This window comes from Lactuca serriola, chromosome 4, assembly GCF_051521515.1.
Source record: "Lactuca serriola cultivar US96UC23 chromosome 4, Lser_US96UC23_V15, whole genome shotgun sequence".
Lineage (NCBI taxonomy): Eukaryota > Viridiplantae > Streptophyta > Magnoliopsida > Asterales > Asteraceae > Lactuca > Lactuca serriola.
The window spans coordinates 315,687,643-315,713,417 of NC_136411.1; the positions used below are offsets into that span (position 1 = coordinate 315,687,643).

General features: G+C 37.1%; 1 protein-coding gene across 1 annotated transcript; it reads left to right on the plus strand.

Moving 5' to 3' along the window:
- The first annotated feature begins 16,356 nt into the window (after nucleotides 1-16,356).
- Nucleotides 16,357-21,627, plus strand: LOC145099522 (uncharacterized). The gene is made up of 4 exons (XM_079037088.1): nucleotides 16,357-16,861; nucleotides 16,969-17,193; nucleotides 21,183-21,395; nucleotides 21,524-21,627. Exons 1-4 carry the CDS (start codon nucleotides 16,357-16,359, stop codon nucleotides 21,625-21,627), a joined length of 1,047 nt encoding a protein of 348 aa, XP_078893214.1.
- The last annotated feature ends 4,148 nt before the right edge of the window (nucleotides 21,628-25,775 follow it).

A 25,775-nucleotide genomic window follows, 5' to 3' on the forward strand; every position in this document is an offset into this window, starting at 1 on the left:
AAGTTATTGTCATGGGTAATGTATTGGTAACGTGGAGGTGCTGGAATGACATGGTATATGACAACATCAAATTCCTAAAAAGTACAATCTTCAAAAAGAATTATGCTTAAGTAATTGGATTAGATTAAGACTTGGATCAAGAAAAATAATATAGTTTGGACTATATGGTTAAAAACCTTATCATTTAATTTCTTTTGTTTTGTTTTAGTTACTTGCTAGCTTTTTAATAAGAATCATTTTTGGACTATACGGAGAAAAACCTCATCATGTAATTTCTTTTGTTTCTTTTTCTTCTTGGTACTTGCAATTCTTCTTAATTTATCGTTTTCCGACGTATTGATTCTTAAATATCCAACCATGGTAACATAATTTTCAAAAAAAAAAAAAAAAAAAAAAATCACATGCAATCCTTGCATCAATACAAACTCAAAGGGTCTTATATGTCGTATGCGGTTCGTATAGGAGAAACGTTTGTAATTGGATATAATAAGCTAATGTAATACACTAATACAGGTTGAACAAGTATGAAATAAAAAAATAATTAATAGTTTTAATGTCATATTAGCTTGTGGCATATATTCTAGTTAATAATGATCCAAGCATATATTCACACGTCTACCAATCGCATAACTTATGCGAATTAGATAAGAAATGCCAAGTACAATATCATGAGTTTAGTTGAATGTTCAACTTTTTGAGTTACAAGAGTATTGGTGCATCGGAATATAAGTTCATATATCTGACCTGCACAATACATTATTTTAAAAGGTAAAATAGATGCCAATGAGTTCCTAAATCCACTCAATCGGAATAAAACCAATGGTGGTTTGGATAATATGGCATCAACCATTAAGGAACATAAAACGAGCCTGTAATTAAAGTCTCGGTGAATCAATGATGTCCAATTTTTTAAAATGATTTATAGTCACTGGTCTTTTCTCTTCTAGCTAGAGTAAATAATATGGAAAGAATTTTGTCTATAGTAAACTTTTATAATTATGTGCATGTATCTTTTTATAGAACCTATAAACTCAAATATATAACATTACAATGATAATTATATAACCAAATATTTATTCAATGATAATTAATCTTTCTAAAAAAACACTATCTTTAATTGATTTTTCATTATTAAAAAACTAAATACCTTATGACATTACAAAATCATCCTTCATAGATCCTTTTAAAATATCGACACACATATTGAAATGACATTTTCTCTTATAGACGAAAATAATTCTAGGTCTCATAAATCGATTGTAATATATCGTTTAACAATCGATTAGGAATATGCAATCAACGTATGTTGCTAATCAATTATGAAGAACAAAAATCGATAAAAAAGTTATATCATGAATAACTATATAGTTTTATAAAGTTATACATATTATTTATGGTTTTTAAAAAGATATATACGTAATTAAAATAATTATAAGGATATATAAAGAAAATTCTCCTAAAAAAATAAGGCATCCAACCATTAAACTTATTATCCATCGAACACGGTTTTTTCAATGGAAAAGAATCATATGAATTGTGTTTATCTATGGGCGTATGTTTGAAAGAAAGTAAAGAAGGGAATTTAAGAAATATTTATAGCCATTGTTTGAGTTTGGTATCTCTCTTTCTTTCTCTTTCTTTATATATATTGAATTATAAAAATTAAACCGTTTTTTTTTTCTCTTTTAGATTTAAACAAATAATTTAAATAAATAAATAAAGAAAATTAATGAATATTTAATTTATTAATTTTGAAATTAGAAAGAAAATTCATTAATGAAATTGATATGCATTTATTATTGAAATTAAACACTATCTAAAAATTATTAATAAATTGTAAAAAACTCATAAAATGATATGTGGAATAAACATTAATTTAAAATGACAACAAAATTACATGTGGCAAAATTAATAAGAATGTGACATGTGGCAAAAATATATTTATTTATTAGGGAGGATATATATATATATATATATATATATATATATATATATATATATATATATATATATATACACGTATGAATAATTATGGGCCAATCATTTTACTTACTCCAAGAAATTGATTAATGCATATTATTGAATTAAATATAATGGAAAAATACATCTAAATTAATTACAAATGTATTACAGTCAATTAATATAAATTTAATAAAGGAAAATTTCATATTTTAAAGGATCATAGATTTTATTAATTTTAAAAATCTGATTTTACGAATTATAATTCATTTAATTCGAACATTCTTATAGAATATGTTTATGAGTATATTCAAAAATAAAAATATCCTTAAACTATAAAATAATAACAAAACTCTTGAACCTATTTCTTGATCATGACTTTAAAAACTTCTTGTAAAATAACAAATTCTTGAACCATCAATTGAAGAATAAAAACAAAAATTACATTAATTATTATACAATACAGGTAACAACTGCTAAAAGTTACATTTATTGTTAACAAATAAAACAAAAAAAACTTTCAAATCAAGGAAAAAAAACATCCAAATCTAACAAAGACACTAATACATTCTAAAAGAATAATCTTGCTACGAATCACTTTTAATGTTGTGGTCCGCTCTTCAAGCATTAACTTGTGTGAAAATAAATCTAATTGTAGTTTAGAGTCCAATAATGCATTAGCAAATGAAAAATAAAAAAAATTAAATTCATTTGAAAAAATATACGGACTTATGAATTGCACAAAAACCAATAACCAAGATGTGTAGAACTTGCATAAATCTGTGAGAAAATATACATATTCCATTTCAACATAATTGGAATTAATGATTCCATTCCAATAGAATTAGAATTGAAGATTCAATTATCGTATGCATTCTGTTGGAAAAATATCCAAATAAAAAAAATACATAAGTAGTATATATAAAGGAAATATCTTGTGCTTGAGGGAACCAGGCCTAATCACGTCAAGAAAGAGTAAAAAATATGCAATGGAGTTCCTCACATGATTAGGTTGGGGCAACCATCAGGTCAAATCATTTCAACCAAAATCGATGGACTATAAAAAGGCTGTATTCCATACAGTACAATTTAGCATAAGGTAAAGAAAGGTTTGGGCGTTTAAATCTGCAAACCTATGTATCAAGAAGTATGATCCTTTCAAAAGTGATTCTAGGTTCAATACCAACTGTACAATGCTTAGCCATGGCCTTGGTTTCCATGGATTCTATCGGAAAAGGAGGCAAAATCTCTACCCCCAATGATAACAGAAGATGAATCAATATTAATTTAAGTCACAAATGCATGTGTATATACAAATGAAGAAATGCAAGAATGCTAGGTTAACGGGAGAAGTTGCATCAAAGCCATAAATCTCATTCATGATAGTAGACTAGCTGATCCCTGGCTGACCAATCACTCCAATCATTGTAAAATCGATAGTGTCTGTCAAAAACTACACCCAATCGAGTTGAATATACGACAGACAGATGGGTTAAGTTGACAAAAGGCTAGCAACTTACCGGAAGGAAGAAATTAGGGTGGAAATCCCAGGAGTCGGATAACCGATTGCTGCCATTGCCGACAGACTCCTCACCGTGTATAATTTCTGAACGGAATGGAGATTGATTGTCAAGCGTACATACCTGTTTATCCGGAGAAAGCAGGAGCCCTCACCCAAGCTTTCCATCACCGACTTTCAGTATCAGAAAGAGAAGGATATATATATATATATATATATATATATATATATATATATATATATATAGAGAGAGAGAGAGAGAGAGAGAGATAGTGCGATGGTGAGGGGTGGGTTGTTTAGGCACTGATGGCGGTAGGGGCTAGTGGAACATAGCTGATGGTTTCTTTTGCCAAAGATTGAAGGGTACGCTCAATGCTAGGGCAAGGTTAAAGATGATTAGGGATTAATTAAATACTTATTTAGTTAGCAAAATTAAATAATAGGTAAGATTACATATTTACCCTTATTTAGGTTTGTGAAATGATTGGTCCATATTGATTCCTACATCCACACAATAAATAGTTAGAATACCTGAACCTACCTCTCTCTCTCTCTCTCTATATATATATATATATATATATATATATATATATATATATATATATATATATATATATATATTATGGGTTTTATAGGTTATAACAAACATGTATATGCAGAAAATCACTTAACATTTTAGGACACATACAACCTATAAAGATATATATCATAATACTTTGAAGTCAACATACAATGAACAACAAAACCTAACATGAACCCTAATACAATCGTTTATATACCTTTGAATTGTTGTACTTAAAAATTCCTTGAATCCCTTTATTTGTAGATCTTGAAAGGCTAGCACTAAAAGTATGATGCCTCTAATGGCTCACACCCAAACCTTGGAACTAGATGAGAAGAGAGTAAAGAGGATGATAGCTAGAGAAATCAGAATTCTCTATGAAAAGGAGATGTCCATAAATCAAAGGGTTACCATACTTTATAAAGAAATATTATTTCAAATCTAATAATTATCTAGTTTCCTTATCTAAAATGGAGGCTTCCAAAAACTCTAAAATGGGGTACCAAAACCGTCCACCTCATGGAATTCTCTTATTTGTTTAACTATTGAACAATTACAGCACAATCCTTACATCTTCAATTAACTCCAATTAATACCGAATTAATTCTATATTAAAAATGATTAATAATTAATTAATTTTTATTGATTTCATAGTGTTTTATTAATCTTATAAATTAACAAATATATCATTTAGCTGTTGATCTTATATTAATTTATTAATCACATAATAATTTAACCACTCACCTATCTATTTTCAATTAATATATTAATCACATAATATATAAAAAAAATTATTTTTTATAATCTATTAATCCTATAAGAAACTAATAAATTTATCCACTCTGTACAAATGTCATTCTAACCAGGTTCTAGTTATGAGGACAACCCAAAAAGGCCTTTGCTTTTAAATACAAGCCTATACCAATTTAGTTATAAGCTTAGACTTCTTAATACAACAATATATATATATATATATATATATATATATGTGTGTGTGTGTGTGTTTGTGTGTGGGTGGGTGTCTTTGTGTGTGTCTGTGTGTATATATTGTGACTTGAGCATTTGGAGCATTCTTATGAAGAATTTGGGTTTAATGAAGTACTTGGAGCTTAATGGAGCACTTTGATTGGAATGGAGCATCTAAGAAGGGAATGGATCATTTGTGAAAGGAACATGTGATTTAAGAAAAGGAAAGGAGCATTTGAGAAAGGAATGGAGCACCTGAGAAGGAATATAGCATCTTGTGATGCTCCATGATGAAGATGCGCCATCATTTTCCAAATAATATAAAACTCATACAATATTTTCAAATCTCATGTTTGTCAAATATCATCATAATAAAACATATCCAAAGAACACAAAATACAATCCTCTATCAGTGTGTACTGATCATGTCGGCACCATCCCGAGATCCTCGCTAGTACCTAAAACATATAACACATAACACTGTAAGCATAAATGCTTAGTGAGTTCCCCAAAATACCACATACAACACATATAAGCCACTCGAGTCTATAACTCTATTAGACACTCTGGTCAATGTGTCTTAGTGGGAGCCTCCAGTCCTATAACTCTGTGGACCCTCTAGTCCTAACTCTATGGACCCTCTTGTCCTAACTCTGTGGACCTTCCGGTCCTAACTTTGTAACTTCTGAATCATACGAGGCACAAATCACATAGAAATCACAACATATAAATAGCATACAAATTACTCTGTCACATAACTCTAATTACCACTCTAGGTAAAGTATAGTGAGAAGACTCACCTCGTATGAAGTCGGATAAACTCTCGTCCTTGAATACCCAGATCTAGTCTCCTCCTATCAACAAGATAACATTTCTAATAAAAATCCTCTCATGTTCTCATCTCTAATAATGAGTAGAAGACCATTATACCCCTCTCTGAGCTCTCTTGAATTAGCAAGGTCAACTGAAGCTAACTCTTGTCAACATTCAAACTTTGACCAGACTCGTCGAGTGCACATGGGTGACTCGGCGAGTCCAAGGGCGTCCTCGGAATCCTCCTAAGGCCTCACTCGACTCATCGAGTGATCCTTCTACTCGACGGGTTACCACTGGTCATGAATAATGGGGCAACCCCGACTTGACTCGTCGAGTTCCCTTATGGACTCGGCGAGTTCCTTCCATGGCAACACTCAAACGACCTTCTGATGTCAGATCTGTTTCTCTAACCTACATATCTGACCTTACGATACTCAATAATCACGTAAAGGTCCAATCTTTACACTCATGCAATATCCATAATGCTTCTTTTGGTGAAATAGCTACTAAAATGGAAACCTAGGTTTATATGTACAATGGAACAACATAAAGAAGGATGGTTGGGACTCTCTGGACCTTTCAAGGTCCAGATCTAAGAAGCATTGCACCTTAGGACCTCATATGATTTGAATCCAAGCTAAAGAAGGAATAAGAAAACCCTAGATTCAAGTAGATCACCATAAACACGAGATTGAGCATAGATCTATACCTCTAGTAGCCCCTTCTGATAAAATGGTAGCAGATTTGAGCTCCTTAACCCGTCTAGCTTGCCCTCCTTCCTTCTTTCTTGCAAAATCACACTAGAAATGATGCAAATGGCTTCCTCACTCTCTCTCTCTTTCTCTCTCTCTCTCACACAATATGCTCTCTGGTTCTCTGGTGCTCTCAAGGGTGAAGGTGGCCGCAAATGAGGGCGATAACACCCTTTAAATGGGGCAGATGCTCGAGGATTTAGGGTTTTTGGCCACACTGCGGACTCGTCGAGTCGACTCCCCGACTCGTCGCGTCCCTTCATTAAATCCAGTCAGCAAATCGTGATCCTACTCGAGGAGTCTAGGCGTCAACTCGTTGAGTTCCTCTTCTTGACAAAAATAAATAATTAAATTATGACACCTGGAATTCCAGATGTTACAATTCTCGCCCACTAGAATCAGACTTCGCCCTCGAAGTCTCTCACTACAAATAACTATGGATGTTGCCATTGGACCCGAACCACGGGCACCTCCTTGTTCCTCATAACCTTAATCCTCCGATCCAGAATCGCGATCGGCCTCTGAACATAATTCAGGCTCGCATCTACATGAATATCTTCTAGTGGCACTACCGCCAACTCATCGGCTATACACTTCCTCAACCAAGACACGTGGAAGGTGTCATGTAGCTGGATCAACTCCACAAGTAACTCTAAACGATACGCTACCCCACCCACCCTCATGGTCATCCTGAAAGGACCAATGTATCGGGGCCCTAGCTTACCCCTCTTCTTGAATCAGATCACTTCTTTCCAAGGTTATACCTTAAGGAGTACGAAGTCACCATCCTGAAACTCGAGCTTGGATCGTCGCCTATTCTCATAACCCTTCTGATGACTCTGACCTGTTAGCAACCTTTGTCTGACCTGCTGTATCGGAGAACTCTCCGCCCTGCGACTCAGGGTATCGGCTACAACGTTAGCATTGCCCGAGTGGTATAGGATCTTGTAGTCATAATCCATTACCACATCTAACCATCTCCTCTAGCGCATGTTCAGGTTGGGTTGATTCATCAAGTACTTCAAACTCTTGTGGTCCATGTATATGGTACACCGAACCCCATACAAATAATGACACCATATCTTAAGGGCGAACGCCATACCTCGTCTCATGGGGCTTCAACTGCCTCGATGCATATGTTATCACGTTCCCCCTCTGCATAAGCACAACACCCAATCCTGATATAGACTCGTCATAATACACCATAATCTCCGACGAAGAGTCTCGAACGAGGTCTGTTGCTCAGGACCCCAAATAAAAGCAATGCCCTTCCAGGTCAACCTGGTGAGGGGAACGACAGTCGTGGAGAAATCCCTGATAAACCTACGGTAATATCCGGCCAACCCCAGGAAACTCCTGATGTCAGTGGGGGATCTCGGTACCTCCCAGCTCATAACCGCCTCAATCTTGGCCGGATCGACCAATATCCTGTTCTAGTTAACGAGGTGCCCCAATAACTGGACCTCTCGTAAACAGAATTCACTTGGAGAATTTGGTGTGGAGCCTCTCCGATCTCAATACTCCGATAATATTTCTCAAATTCTCTTCATGTTGCTCTCTACATCTCGAATACACCAGAATATCATCGATGAACACAATCACCGAACGATCCAACATCGTAATGAGTCCTGAACGCCATCTTCAGGATATCCTCATCCCGCACCCTCATCTGATGATATCCCGACCTTAAGTCAATCTTGGAGAACCAAGATGCACCCTACAACTAATCGAACAGATCATCGATCCTCGATAGTGGATAACGGTTCTTGACCGTTAATTTGTTCAACTCCAGGTAATCAATGCACATCCTGTGTGAACCATCCTTTTCTTAACAAAAAGGATCGGCGCTCCCTACGGTGAGCTACTCGGTCGAATGAACCCTTTTCCCAAAAACTCTTGAAGATGTGAGGATAACTCCTACATCTCTGGTGGCGCAAGGCGATAGGCGCCTTGGCAATATGAGTTGCTCCCGGAACCAAATCAATGTGAAACTCCACCTGCCTCTCCGGAGGCACACCCGACAACTCCTCTGGGAAAACATCCGGGAACTCGCGTACTATCAGAACCTCCTCGATAGAACTCGGCCTCTCAGCAGCAGCTCGCGTATCGATTACATAGGCTATGAACCCTTTACAGCCCTGCTCTAAACCCTGTCTCGCTCTGGCAGCCGAACAAAATGTTGACCCGAATCGGGTACCCTCTCCGTACACCGTTAGTACTCCCCCACTAGGGTCTCGTATTGTCACCACTTGGCATTCACATTCTATAACAGCTCCAAATCGGCTCAACCAATCCATGCCCAAAATGAAACAAACATCCCCCATTGCAATCGGGACTAGATCTATCGGGAACTCAACACCGAAGATCTCGAGTACACATCCTCAGCTGTCAACTGGAAGGCTCTCCCGTGAGCCTTCGATGCCTCGGCCTTTGCTTGTTGAATCTCGCTAGCTCATACGGCAGCAGGGGCAAATCCTTGTGGTGCTCCCTATGCCGACCCCCGCAGTTGTGGAGACTTGTCCTTCCGATGGCCGGTCTAGTTGCAGTGAAAGTAAACTGCAAATCCCTTGAGGCAATCCTTAGCCATGTGCCCCTCCTTGCCATATTTGTAGCAAGACACTGCTCGGCAAATCCCCTCATGACTCTTGTCGTACTTACCACAAGTGCGGCACCTCTAGTTCCCTGGTCTCGAATCGGCGTCTTTCCTGCTTGGCAGCCGGCTTGGACTGAGCTGGTCGCTGATCCCTCCCCTGAGACTCCGCCTCCTCCTTGGCCTGAGTCTCGAGCTCGATCTCCCTCTTCTGAGCATTCACCTGGAGCTTGGAGAATGTCTGGTATCGAGTTCACCACGAACTCACAAATAACCCTCCTTAGTATGCTTAGATATCAAATCATGCGTGTCTGCTCAGAAGACACATGCTCATGGCAGAACATCGCCCTCTCGTGAAACATCCTGGTAATCGTAGTAACAGAATCAGTACCCTGCTTGAGGGTCAAGAACTCCTGGGCCAACCGTTCCTTTTCCACTGGGGGAACATACCCATCACGAAACATAGCGGTGAATCTCTCCCAGGTAACCGCAGTTAGCTCTGCAGAAGTGAAATCTGTCGTCACAAACTTCCACCAGTCCTTCACTCCCTAGCGAAGCTGGTTCAGCGCAAACCGTACCCTCAGATGCTCCGGACATGAACACGTGTAGAATAATTCCTCAATTTCAGAGATCCATATCATCGCAGCTATCGGATCTTGAGTCCCATCGAACTCTGGTGGCTTCGTGTTACTGAACTCTCGGTACAGCAACGAGTCACCCCCCTTGCGGCCTGGCACCAGCGACCGCTGTGGTGGCCACATCAATAACAACATTAGTAAGAGCAGTATACCACTCATCAAAAGTCTTGATCAAAGTGGTATTGATAGACCCAAACATCTCCAGTATCTCAGCTCAGATGGTCGCGACCACCTCCTCATGAATCATCCTGCGGATCTCCTCATCGCTGACACCGCTGCTCTCTAGAGTGTGGCGCGTACTCACCATGATGTCTATGAAACACAACACAAAAAAATCAAAGACCCGCTCGAGCATCCTCGCATTCGATCACTCAACCCTACTTGTTCCTTAGTACCCTAAGGATTCTTACTTGGACTGCTCACTGATCCGGTGTTTCCAGTAGTGCGGGCTCTATACTACCTTCCGCAATGCATCAACATTCACTCCAAGTCCTCCTCCTAGGATCCCAAATCACAAGTACTCTATATCTTGCTACGCACATGCTACTCTCCTGTAGGTAACTCATAAGCTCCTCACTGCTACCTATCCGCTCTCGAAGTATCTCATAGTAGCAATAATCTCCTAGGCTAAGTCATCACAAATTAGGCCACTCTAGTCCTAGATATGAATACCTAGCCCACTCTAGCATGCATAGCATATCACATAATATCTAATAACACATAATGTAAGGGTATTTTGGGAAATCACCGTTCGGGCGTTGGCTGACCGTACACACTGCTCCCTTCTACTTTTCTCTAAGTCTTTTACTCTTTTAGAAAAATTGTGTCTTTTTAGGAAAAACTTTCTCAAATCCTCAGTTTGAGTTCAGATACGCCCGAAGGTGCATCCAAATCCCTCAAACCAAGGATCTGATACCAACTTGTAACAACGTGAAAATTTAAAACAAATTTTCATTTTCCAAACAACATAAAACTCATACAATATTTTCAAATCTCATGTTCGTCAAATATCATCATAATAAAACATATCCCAAGATCACAAAATACAATCCTCTATCAGTGTGTACGGATCATATCGGTGCCTTCCACGATCCTCGCTAGTACCTGAAACACATAACACATAACACATAACACTGTAAGCATAAATTCTTAGTGAGTTCCCCAAAATACCATATACAACACATATTAGCCACTCGAGGCTATAACTCTGTTTGACCCTTTGGTCAATGTGTCTCAGTAGGACCCTCCAGTCCCATAATTCTGTGGACCCTCTGGTCCTAACTCTGTGGACCCTCTTGTCCTAACTCTGTGGACCTTTTGGTCCTAACTCTGTAAACTCTTAACCATACATGGCACAAATCACATAGAAATCACATCGTATAAATAGCATACAAATTACTCTGTCACATAACTCTAATTATCACTCTAGGTAAAGTATAGTGAGAAGACTCACCTCGTATGATGTCGGATTAACTCTCATGCTCGAATACCCCGACCTAGTCTCCTCCTATCAACAGGATAACATTTCTAATCAAAATCCTCTCATTTTCTCATCTCTAATAATGGGTAGAAGACCATTCTACCCCTCTTTGAGCTCTCTTGAATCAGCTTGACCAAAAATCCAAGGTCAACTGAAGTAAACTCTAGTCAACGGTCAAACTTTGACCAGACTCGTCGAGTGCACATGGGTGACTCGATGAGTCCAAGCATGTCCTCGGAATCCTCCTAACGCCTCACTCGACTCGTCGAGTGATCCTTCTACTCGATGGGTTACCACTGGTCATGAATCGTGGGGAAACCCTGACTCGACTCGTCGAGTTCCCTTATGCACTCAGCGAGTCCCTTAGGGTTTCCGCTTTTATCAAATCTGTACGAGTCGTTATCTTTTCATTGAGGTTGTTTCTTGCTTTTGATAAGACCCTAATTCAATCTTTACAAGTGGATTCTTAGAAGATATTTATAAAAGGTCATCATGTATCACAATGATTCACAACCCAATCCGATCAATATCTCCAACATCATTGGATCTACAACCAGGATTCCAATCCTATACACTCAAGATTATGAAATTTGGATGCATCATTTTGAAGACTATATGGTTGGATCCGAAGAGAATGGTTATCTAACTTGGGAGGCGATAACATTGGGTCCTTTTGTTCATTTTGGAACAAATAGAACCATTAAGACTCAAATGGAGTACAACAAACTCTTGACTGATGAGGTCAAGATTCCTCAAGATGAAAAGGATAAGTTGTTGTGTAATGTTAAAGCCATGAGAATGATCAGATTTGCTTTAAAGTCTGACACTTTTCGTTTGGTAAGCCCATGCACCACGACAAAAGAGATCTGGGATAAACTTAAAGAGTTGTATTCCACTGATGAGGACCTTTAACATTCTATACAAACTCTATTGCTCTCTGAGTTTGGTGCTTTCCAACAAAAGGCCGATGAAAAACTGATTCAGACATTCGATCGTTTCAACCATCTTTTGAGCAAGATGATCAAGCATTGTATTGGAAGATAAGTGATCGAACAGAAGGTCACATTTCTGAATGGTTTAAGACCCGAATGGATGGCTGTGGTATCAACTATGAAGGCTCACGAGCAGTTTAAAACCTATTCATTGGCGAAAATGGTGGGTATTCTCAAGTCTCATGAAAGTGTTGTGAAAAAGGAAGCGAAAGTGGTGTCTGGTATGGGATCCTTGGCCCTTCTCTCTAAGGCGAAGAGTGTGGCAAAAGATGAAGAAGAGTCAGAAATGTTAGAATGTGATATGACAAGCGAAGAGTATGCAATGATGGTTTCCAACCCAAATTGGTTTTCTTGCAAAAAGTTCCTTGTTGCCAAGAACCGAAACTGGGAAGGAAGTTACATCTCAGAAAAGGCGAAAGAGGAGATCAAAAATAATCTTTAGAATGAAGAGAAGAATGAGAGAAAACTAGTAGGAGACTCCGGATATAACTGCAACTTCTGCCTTGGAAAAAACCACTTTGCCAAAGATTGCATGTAAAGAAAGCTATCGAAGAAAAAGGAGGGTAAAGATGATGAAGCATACCATATGTGCAAGCTGGTGGAAATAAAGAAGAATAAAGCCTCTAACAATACTATGAATGTTTTAATTGTGCAGGAGAATATTGTTGATGATGAGTTCGATGGCGTAGAGGTCTGGTATACAGACTCTGAAGATGAAGAAGTACATAAACCCACGCATGGCAGGGCATTTGTAGCAAAAGAAGATAGTACTGAGTTTGCTGGGAGATGCTTGATGGTGATAGCTGGAGTGTCACAAATGACGGGCTACAGTACCAAAGGCGAGTATGATGAGGCGAATCAGAAGGAAGATAAGTGCTTTGCTGCCAAACCTATCAGTGAAAGGATCAGCGATTGCGATCAGTTGATCAAGAAGATACAATGCATTCTCGAATCAATTAAAATACCTGTAATAAACTATGAAAATGAATTAAAGGATTTGAAATTCAAATTTTCTAGTTTAAGTGGAAGTCTAATGCAAACACGCCTCACAAATGCTAACCTAACCGATCAAATTAGCAGGGTGACATCCAAGAGTGAGGAGCAAAGGATGTGCATAGAAAATATGGAGTTAGACTTAGTTAGAACAAGAGATGAGTTGATTTATTTACAACGTGATAATTTGAAACTTTTGAAACAAAGAATTATTTTTTGTTTAATTTCCAAACGTTTATATTCAAATATTACCGAGTTGCATCTAGATTGTGACATAGGCAAAAATATTCATAAAATGATTTTGCCCTTCTTGGAATTCAAGGAGGACGATGTTGATGCCGATTGTTATAACTGTGAATCCATTGTGTGTTCAGATGAGGTTTTGGATGCCTATAGGATTGGTCTGGACAAAATTGAGTCTTTTATTAAGTCCAAATACCATAAGTACATGCTTAGGAATTTATTGGACGAAAATGACAAAATGAAAATAAAGATCGGAACCATGCAGAAATTCGACTCATTGAGTACCAAATTAAGTTCAAAAATAAGATAAATATGGAAAATTCTTCCGAATTTGATGAGGACAGTGATATGAGTGAAATTTATGTAGAGGATGAGGTTGACTGCTCTGAATTCCTCAAAAGCTATCCCAAACCGGCAAAGCCACTCATATCTGAAAACTCAGTTGAGGTCGCTCGTATGTCCAAGAACAAGTCCAAACTCCTTAGAGGAAAGGAGGTTGTATATCAAAAGGTGCAAACTGTACCAAATCAAGTATATGCCACCATTGGAGTTACCAAGAAGTAAACAGTTGAGCTGACTTCTTTGGTAAATGAAGACAATGCTGATGGGTGTGATAACGTTTTCTGGTCAGCTCCCATTGACAATGCAGACGAAACAGTAGATCTGTCGGAGCAAACCTCATGGAGATTCAAGGTTAGATATGCGGTTGAGCCTCATAACAAGCCTTCAAGCTTTGATAAGCCAAGTACAAGTGGTATTAAAGAAATTCAAGGCGAACCGGTAAAGGAATCAACATAATCATCTCCAAGCAAAGCTAGTGAAGAGAAACCGAAACCAAAAGTAAAAATTCACAAATCTCAAAAACAACTTGTTGAGCAAACACGTCAAAGGAACAGAAGGTAATAGAAGAATCTCAAAGAGAGAAATCAGTTTTGGAATTCTCAAAACGCTAATCACGTTCACAAGGTATCGAATCCACAGGCAAAAGTAAGGCCTTAGACAAATAAAGGTCCATGCACTCACTATAAGTATTGCAGTTAAACGAACCTAAGAAATAGTTTTCGCACTGAATCAAGAAGTTATAAGAACCAAAAGACCAGTTTCGATCCTAAACCCCATCATCTTCATCAAAAACCAAAGCTGAACCCAGTAAAGGATATCAAAGGAAAGGGAACGCTAGTCTTGGACTCTAAAGTTCATGCCAAGAAGATGTTAGCTAACCCTAGGAATCGAAAGACTAGTTTAAATGAGGAATCAAAAAAAATAAACAGTCTAATTCAAATAAAACAAAACAAGAAAACAATAAAATTAAGGTTTTTACCATCAAAAGAAAAGACGAAACCTATTTAATAAAGAGAACATATTTGGTGGATCTTTCTGTTGCAATTCCCTATCCTGTAAAAGGCTCACATGGACCCAAGAAACCTTGGGTTCCTAAATCTGCTTGATTTTACAGGTTATAAATGACAAACAGTTCGATGACGAATTGTACATTTATAGTGGGTGCTCACGTCACATGACAGGAAGGAGGGAAGAGCTAAGGTAGTTTCTGGCCCTTAAGGATGGTGGATGTGCCAAATACGGGAATAATTCATATGGCATGATAAAAGGCTACGAAATGATCACAAACGGTGAATTCTCAATCCGGAAGGTAGCATATGGAGAAGGATTACAGCACAATCTCATCAGTGTCTCTCAACTGGTTGTGGAAACTGGCTTGATGGTTTCGTTCGATGATGAAGGTTCAGAGATTGTTGAAAAGAAGACGAAGACTATCCAGTTAAAATCCAAACGAAAAGGAGAAATGTATCAATTAGATTTTAACCCAATTCGAGGAAAACCAGTCGTATGCCTTTTACCGAAAGCACACTCTGACGAAAGTTGGCTATGGCACCGAATGGTCTCACATCTCAACTTTAAGGATATCAACAAGTTGGTTATCGGTGATCATGTACGAGGACTTCCTCTTCTCAAATTTGAAAAGGAACACTTGTGTGTTGCATGCGAGATGGGAAAGCAAAGCCGAAAGAGTCATCCCATACGTGTTAACACAAAGATCATCGAACCACTTGAACTTCTACACATCGATTTGTGTGGTCCTTCGGCAATCGAAAGTATTGGTGGTAGTAAGTAGATTTTAGTAATTTTTATTGACTTTTCGCGCTTCACTTGGGTTTTCTTTCTTAAACAGAAATCAGAGGCGACTCCAAAGCGCAAAGCATTTATAAAGCAAGTGGAACTACAACTGAGAAAGGTGGTTAGAAATGTCCGAAGTGACAACAGATTGGAATTCAAAAATCAAGAGTTCGAAGAATTTCTTGTTGATAAGGGAGTGCCTCATAACTTCTCTGCTCCCTACACTCCACAACAAGACGGCATAGTTGAAAGGCGAAACGATGTTTGTGTGAAGCAGCCCGAACCATGCTCAGCTTCACCTCCTTACCTTTGTATTTCTGGGCCGATGCAATAGTTGCTGCCTACTATACCCAGAACCGTTCCCTCCTCAATAAGTGATTTTCCATTACTCCATACGAAATATTGAATGATCACAAGCCAAATGTAAAGTTCTTCCACGTGTTCGGTTCAAGGTGCTTTATTTTCAACACCAAAGAGAACCGAAACAAGTTCGTTGTGAAGGCAGATGAAGGGATTTTTCTTGGTTACTACCTACCTTCAAAGGCATATAGGGTTCTTAATAAACGTTCAAAGAAAATTGAGGAAACCTATTTTATCACCTTTGATGATGATTACGTGAAGAAACTTCAATCAAGCTAAGGAACAACAGAGGAATCTTTCCAAAATCAGGACAAGTCTCGGTCCCAATTTCCAATCTATTAGAAGAATACATGTTGCTCTTTGATGAACCAGAGAGAGCAATTGATTCTGAGACAAAGGCAACTGACAACAAGATCGAAAACTTGAATAAAATTATCGATGAAGCAGCAAAAGAAATCATAAGCGAACATCAAGGACCAACCAAACAGCCACATCCAAATGAACCTCCAAAAGAAAGTTCTATATTCCAGCGAGAGTATCCATCACCAACAAAGACCCATGAAGTTCAATTCGAGGGGGAGCATTCAAAACCTAATATTGAAAACGTCTCATCATTACAGGGGGAGAATCCATCATCAACTCCAAACCATGGAAGTCAAACCGAGGGGGAGCATTCTGAACCTGATGTTGAAATCATCTCATCATTCGAGGGGGAGAATCATGATACGAATGATGATTTGGATACTCAATCAGAATTGGAAGCGGAAATAAATGCCAAATTGGATCTTGCCCATGATCCAAACTACCCTCCTCTCACAAAATGGACAACATATCATCCAAAAACTCAAGTAATCGGTGAATCATCTGAGGGAGTTCTTACTCAGTCTCAAATAAAAGCGAAGCAAACTGCTCTGTTCTCTCAAATACAATTTTTCATGTTTAATTCATTCATCTCGAAATAGAACCGAAAATGGTTAATATTGCACTCGATCCCTCCGATTGGTTAGAAGCTATGCAAGACGAACTCAATGAGTTTGAGCGAAACCGGGTTTGGAGGTTGATTCCCACACCTACAGATGCATATGTAGTCGGGTTAAAATGGGTTTTCAGAAACAAGATGGATAAAGAGGGAAATGTAATTCACAACAAACCTATGCTGGTGGTGAAGGGATATTGTCAAGAAGAAGGTATAGACTATGAAGAAACCTTCGCTCTGGTAGCAAGGTTAGAATCAGTGCGAATCTTTTTAGCATATGTTGCACAAAAAAACTTTAAAGTATTTCAAATAGATGTCAAGTGTGCCTTCCTTAATGGAGAACTAGAGGAGAATGTATATGTTGAGCAACCACCGGGTTTCGTGAACGAAAGCTACCCTGATCATTGCTATATTCTGGATAAAGTCATCTATGGTTTGAAGCAAGCTCCTAAAGCCTGGTATGAAACCCTTACTCGATTTCTAAAAATGTCCAACTTTAAACAAGGTTTGGTTGACCCAACCTTCTTTCGCAAGAAAGAGGGTGACCACTTAATGATCGTCCAAATTTACATTGATGACATCATCTTCGGTTCTACGAATCCCAGCCTAACAACTGAATTCAGGAAGTTGATGAAGACTAAGTTAGAGATGAGCTCAATGGGTCTAATTAACTTTTTCCTTGACTTGAATATTAGACAGGGACCCGAAGGCATATTTATCAATCAAGAGGCTTACACGAAGACTCTGATGGCTAAGTTTGGCATGTTGCAAGATTCCAATACATTTTAAAGAGTTTAATAGTATCTTAAAAGAGTTTATGTGATTTTGAAGAGAGTTCACATGACTTTAAGTCATTATGGAAGTATTGGTTAATCCTTTATCGTAAAAATAAGGATTTAAAGCATAAGAAAATCTTTTATGTGATTGATATCACAACTAATGATTAACACAATTAAATTGTGTTCAACTTGTATTGCCCCCCCCACCCCCTAAAAAGCATTTAAAATCATTTAAATGGTAGATTATAGGGGTATGAACTCACTTGATAACTGGTGATTTGGGTAGCATTTCGTTTCTAGGATGAGCTTTCTTGATGTAACCGTGAGTTTTTGATGAAAAATCAGGCTTCACGCGTGCAGAGTTTTTACTACATAAGATTATTATCTCAAGGGTTTCGGAGCGGCGGGGCTTGCTTCAGGTGATAGGGGTGTTACCGGGGCATTGGGGTGGTAAAAAGTGGGTAGAAAGGTGTTTAGAATGAAAAGAGAAATAAAAAATGTAAACCAAATCCGGAGACCTCGGTCCCCTTTTATAGTTGGCCGACCCTTTCACTACGTTGGGCGTACCTTCGTACGCCACGCGTAGGTGCTACCTGGCTTCAGACGTGTTAGCTTGAGTGAGATACATGTATGTATGCGAAGGAGGAGCGACATGGACCATCTGAGGCCTAGAGTCTGAGTACGCTGGGCGTAACCGAGTATGCGGGGCGTACTCCTTCACATCAGCTTCGTAATTTGATCCTAGTACTTCAAAAATTCTTAACTTTTGCGTACGAGCTCCTTTTTTGATGTTCTTTATATCCAAACATAGGTTAGATTATACTCTACAACTTTCATTTAGACCCTGTCGGCTAATTTTGATTTTATTTTTAATGTTATATTTTTAACAGGCCGGGACAGTCAAAGTCTGTTAAAAATTCATAACTTCTTCATCTGACGTCAGTTTTCTTCTGTCTTTTTACCAGTGCACTACTATTGACGAGATATTCGACTTTTAATTCGATTTTTGGGATGCGCACCGCTGTGTTGAAACATAGAAAAATCATAACTTCTTCATACGAAGTTAGATTTAGACGTTATTTTTATAGACACTCTCGGTTTAACGCATTCTACGACTTTATTTAGCTTGTTAAGGCTAAAAAGCGTTTTATTAGAAATTCACATTTTACGTTACATAGTGATTTGTCGGTTTTGACGCGGATCTTCGATTGGTCATAACTTCTTTGTTATAACTCGGATTTTATTGCTCTTTATATTTTTGGGTACCTCATTACAATATCTATTACTTTATTTAACCCAAACAAGAATATTGAACAATTTTTTTTGATGCTATTTTAAGTTGACTTTTATTGAACATGAATGAACTTGGGTTGACTTTTGTTGACTTCAAAAGCTTGAAAATAACGGGTTGTTACATGAGGACAAGTTATGGAGTTCTTTAAAAATATTCAGATCAATTTTAACCAATTAAATTATCATATAATTTACCATTGATCTAATCTAACTCATAAGGCATGATAATATCAAATCAAAAATTTACAAGTAGTTAGCTTATCATATAAACTAACAATTATCTCAAAATTTGACAATTATCTTTTCATTTGGATGAGGATAATCATCACCATATATATATATATATATATATATATATATATATATATATATATATATATATATAAATGAATTATTTGATACAAAACAATTTGTAGTAATGATCCTAAGGCCTACTGGCATACAGACCACGGTGCGTCTCGTGGTCTAGCTGGCCAAGACCGTGGTCCGTGCACACTATCCCAAACCACCGTGGTTCTCCGTGCTCGCGGTCTTCAGTGGTGGGCATCACGAATCAAAATGACCAATGAGGTTGGACTGCTCATTTGAAGAACTGAAACAGAGAAAAAATGAGCCTGCGAGCTGGGTATTTTGGTTGGGGAAGAAGACATAGTTTGTATGTCTTGGGAACTTTTACCCCTGAGATATAATAAATTGATAGAAAATACCTCTAACTAGAAATCCTTTAATATAAATAGTTTCTAAAATGACAAAATAAACCTTGGATTTATATTTCCTAATTATTTAAGTAATATGATTTATTTAAAATATTATTATTATTAAATAACTTATTTTTATAATTAGTATTTTAAAATTTATATATATATATATATATATATATATATGTTTATTAATGTATTTTTGAATTAAATTTAATTAAAAAAAATAAGGTGGAGTGGTGTGTTAGTATGTGGTGAAGTGGCACCCACCACATATGTAGTATGTGGTGGGTATAATGGATGGTCTAATCCAAAACTTGGCCAAAAACTGAAAATCTACCTCCTGAAGAGTCTTAACTATGACCACGTCATGGTCATCAGGCAGATTAAAAAACGTTTTTCTTGCTTTGAACAATTACTAATGCATCAATATCACAGAAAACTACCCTAGGCTCTGATACCACTAATGGGTTTTGAGCACTATAACACTCTTATGGTGCACATACAACCCTAATGCTTTGGATCTAAGTTTTTGATAGTTATACATGCAATAAATAATTTTTCCAAAGCATGAAACCTAAATAGAATACAACTTGATATATGAATCATAAAAATAGTTATAGAATTACCTTTTTTTGTAGTTTGTTGAATTTCACCTTTCAAGAACATAGCACCTCAAGTGTGACGCCTCTAATAATTCATAAACACCACTAACAAGTAGACGACTTGCGAGAGAAGTTAAGAAAACCAAAATCGGCCATACTCTTGCGACAACACTTGTGTCATACAATTTTTGGCTCTAGGAGGTTACATATATAGTGTTAGAATTCCTCGAGTCATGTGTAACCCTAATTCTTACACTTAGGCCAATGATCCATATCTCATATGGATTAACTGTTCATGGACTCTCACATAAACTTAGCCCATCATGAATCAATAGCCCAAAGCATATGTATTACTAATTTACATAATTAGTTTCCGTTAATTTAATTAGTCTCTTTTGATCACTAAATTAATTATTGATAAATGCTAATTAAATAATATGATTTCTCCATTAATATATTATACTCATAATATATTAATAAATCACAAATAACCTCTTTCTCAAATATCCATCCTATCAGATTGCTCTGGTAAAGGTAACCCAAAGGACCATGCTACTATCAGCTTAAGTACATACATATTTTAGTTATAGGCTTAGACACCTAATCCAACAGATGAAGCATTCGAAGATGCACCTTTAGATTTTGATCTTGCATATCCACCGGTGGATAGATGGACACAAAGTCATCCATATGAACAAATTCTTGGTGATCCTCATGATAGAGTGTTAACCAGAGTTCAACTTCGTGCAATGAATGAGGTACTTAACGCAAATCAAGAGTTTTTTATGTTCAATGTGTTTATTTCTTAAACTGAACAAAAATCAGTCAAGACTACTATGGATGATCCTGATTGGATTGTATCCATGCAATCTGAATTGGCTGAGTTTGAACGAAATAAAGTGTGGCGACTTGTTCCAAAACCTGAAGATGTATCAGTAATTGGTGTAAAATGGATTTTCAAAAATAAAACTGACAAAGAAGGTAACATTGTTCGAAATAAGGTTAGGCTGGTAGTAAAAGGATATTCTCCACAAGAAGGTATTGATTATGAAGAAACCTTTGCCCTATCGCAAGACTCGAGGCTGTTCGAATCTTTTTAGCCTATGCATCACACAAGGATTTCGACGTATATCAAATGGATGTAAATTGCGCTTTTCTTAATGTAGTGCTAAAAGAAATGGTGTATGTCAAGCAACTCCCAAGTTTTGTCAATTCTCAATATCCAGATCTTTGTTATGTATTAGATAAAGCTGTTTATGGACTTAAATAAGTGCCTCGAACCTGGTATGCCACTCCTACTAATTTCTTAAAATCATCTAAATTCAAACATGGATCAGTTGATCCCGCTCTCTTTCGAAAGAAATTCGGGAATCATCTTATACTTGTCCAAATTTATGTTGATGATATTATTTTTGGCTCTACTGGTCCCCATATGTCGACGGAATTTTAGAAGATGATGAAAATTCATTTAGAGATGATCATGATGGGCAAAATAAATACTTTTCTGGGGTTAAACATCCGTCAAAGCAGAGAAGGCATGTTTATAAATCAAGAGAAATACTCTCGAAATCTACTATAAAGTTTGGTATGACGAATAGTTCAAAGTTGTGTGTGTTGATGGCCGTCGGAACAAGACTTGATCCTTCGTTAGATAAGCCAGCCGTTTATCTCACATTATACCAAAGCATGATTGGCTCATTATTATATCTAACAACTAGTCGACCTGATATAATGTTTGTTGTTTGTAATCGTGCTGGGTACCAATCAAATCCAAGGGAACCACATCTCACAGTTGTCAATAACATTTTTCACTATCTCAAAGGTTCACTTTCGTTAGGATTATGGTATCCTTTGAAAACAGGTTTTTCATTCAAGCATTTTCGAATGCTGACTTGGGTGGTTGTCAACTTGATCGTAAAAGCACAAGTGGTAGATGTTAACTTTTGGATGGGAAGCTTGTCAGCTGGCTATCAAAAAAGCTAACTTGTGTTTCGATTTCCACAATAGAAGTAGAGTATGTCGCTGCTGCAGCTTGGACTTCTCAAGTCATATAGATTCAAAGTTAAATGCATGATTATGCAATCAACATGAAGAGAGATTCTGGTGTATTTTGATTCTCAAAGTGCCATTCGCATCTTCCAAAATCCAATGCAACATTTGAAGACAAAACACAATTTGCTTTGTTACCACTTTATTAAAGATCATGTTGAGGAAGACAACATTGAAGTTCATTTTGAGAAAACTATTGATCAGCTTGCTGATATTTTTACAAAACCATTGGACGAGAAAACTTTTCTAAGGATTTTATCGGGCTTAGGCATGCTAAATGCGAATGTTGTTCCTGGTTAAAATTTTTCAGAATGACAAGTGATGGCGAACTCTCGCTGATCCATTCAGAGGTTACTGTTCATAGTTAACGCTTTGACATGTTTCACATTCGACATTCCTCTGAACGATTAAGTTCATACTTCGCTATCTCAATCTTTCATTAATGTCGATGCCACTCCTTATGTCGACATTTTACACTTCAGATGTTTGGTATATTTTTCTTTCCTTTCTTATTATGTTTCATTCAAAAATTAAAAATATCAAAAAGATTATCTTATTTTCGTTATTTTCTTTCAAAAACAAGAATCCAAAAATATTTTTTTATTTTATTTTCTGTGTTTAACATGTTTCTGAAGCTTTCTAGCGAAGATCTATAGTGGAACATGTTTTGCAGCTCTAGGGGAAGGTAAATCTTCGATACTTTACACTAGTTAGACGTCCCTAGAAGTATGCTGCAACATGTCGACCCAAGCCTCAATGAGTCAATGTGTTTTCGAAGCCTTAATGGATTTCTCGTCATGAGAATTCCTTCCCAATCAGGCTATACTATCATTAGCCCTAAGCTACCTTACTCTTCTCAAATGAGTTAAGAGTTTTCTACTTGGTCCACTATTAGCAAAGGTACTTTCGATTCTTTAACCAATCTTTTTCATCAACTATTCTTACACATCACACACAATGACACATACCCAAGACATATCAGGTCCAAATCAACCAACTTATAGGTATGTAACCAATATGTGTTTATGATCTGGATTCATGAGACTGTGATGAAAGTGAAACCTAATATTTCAAACCTTTAATGGAATTGACGGGGAACTTTTGTTCTAGACTGTAATGAAACATTTGTTTCAGTACCATTTTCGATACTCAAAATTATATTCTTTCTTTTTACGTGGTCTTGCTAAAATGTTCGACACCCACGAAATTTTTACCCCATAAGATCCAAGATTTTTTTAATATGATTTATAGCTGAGTATCAGTTCGATTCTTTGTTACTTGAAATAATTTTCTCACCATACTTGTCACTGACTACACTGGTCAAACATGTAATTTTGTTTAGAAATTATCACACTTATATTGAGTTGTGATATGTAACGAAATTGTTATCCACCCGTGAATCCTAATAAAAGGAACCCTTCGATACTTTTCTATAAGTATTCGATTGTAATTCACAGGAAAAAACACAAGCTGTTCGACATCTCTCTTGATGTAGAATGAAGCGATCTTTGCCTGGGATCTTCTATTTTATGTTGATTTTTAATTGACATTACAGATCTAAAAAAATTATCTTTATATCGTCTCAATTTTTGGCACACATACACACACATAAGTCCTTGAGGTTTTGGGTTATACCAACTCAAGCTGATGATTTCAAAAATTCTGGCGTATGACTTCGCTTTTCACCCAAAAGTAAAAGAGCCTTGCCTCCATGCCGAAGGGTTACTGGCGGTTCCTATCTTCTTGGGGTAAACGAATTGACTGATTGAAGTAACGTTCTGGTTACGTTGCATTTTTCAAGGAAAAAGTGATCATTGCTTTTCAGACGTGGCTACTTTTACGGCTACCGGTCCGGTTTTCAAGGTGACACCTGGATTGCATTTAATGCTCAAACCTCTTCAAATTCAAATTGGGTTTTACGTATAAAAGGGTTTCCAATTGGGGTGTACGTATAAAAGGGTTTTGGGATATCTCTTTCCAACTGTACGTGATACAATATTTCCGAAATATATTCTTGCCCAAATACATTATGTTCTTCAATTTCATTCAAAACCCTAACAATGGCGGTCGTTCATGAATAACTTGATCAATCACAAACCATAGACGACATTACTTCTCAACCTTTAATGAAGATTCAAAGTACCAACTATCGTATTCAACCGGATGTTACTCAATATCTAGACAATTTGAAAGATGTTCATCGTTGCTCTGAATCATTCGGTTTTATCTAAAGCTATGTCGGCATCATGTTTTGTTCTGATGTTGTGGTTATCTCTTGCTAGTTCAACTGTTGTGTACAACAAGACAGTCAAGGTGGTTACTTTTCAAATGGATGCTGAGAAGAAGTTCACATTGACAAAGAAAGTGTTTTCTCGGACCCTGAAACTTCCGAATGTTGGTCCGTTTTATGAAGTTTTGAATGAACCAGTGTTTCATATGTTCAACGAGATGGGGTATCAACCACCGCTAACCAGGATAAGTGATTTCAAGAAATCCTCTTTGTCCTACGTGTGGAATTTATTGTTTGGAATTTTCCTTCGATGCCTGACGGGTTGAAGTGTTGGACTGGATAAAGCAAAGTTGTAGATATATGCTATGGTTGTAGGGATATACTATGAGCTATAGATGGATTATGCGACACCGTTATGGGAGGACTTTTTAAAGAGCATCATCAACCCGAATGTGGTCAATGGCATTTCGTGTTCTCGATACTGGAGTTTAATCTTGCAATATGCATACGAAAAGGAGGCTATTGTTGTTCTTGAACATGTACCAAAGGCTGAATTTTCGTTGTATCATCATCCAAAGACACTGGAGGATAATCAGGATGCGTTTCCAACAGTTTCTCGTATTACTGATGTAATGCTTCATAGACTTGATCCTACGAATCCAGTTCTGGTGGCTTATCTTACCTCCATCAATCCTTCGATTGAAGCTGTAGTGTTGTTGTCAAAGATGCTGGTGGTCCATCGAAGAAAAGTAAAGGATGCAAGAAAGGTGTAAAGGCTAGTCCTTCGAAGCCAAGTCTTGAGGTTGTTGTAAAGGTTCTTAAAAAATCTCCAAAGAACATTGAAAAGATAGTTGTTCAACCAATTTTTGATGATTCTTTTAATCCATCCAAGTAAGTCATGCTTTCGAAGTGTAGCGTTCTCAAACGTTTGAAGAAAATGGTCACATACCAAGTGGTAAAGATGCTAAGTCGAAGAATATTCACAAGCCCCAGCTGAATAGCAAAGGTGTTGTTATTCACGAACTTCCTTATCCTGTTCCCCCTTTTTCTAAAAAGAGAAGAGATTAAGATATAGCCAAACGGATTTCTAAGAAGCTAAAGAGAAAGGTGGTTGAAGATTCAATGGATGACAAAGTAGT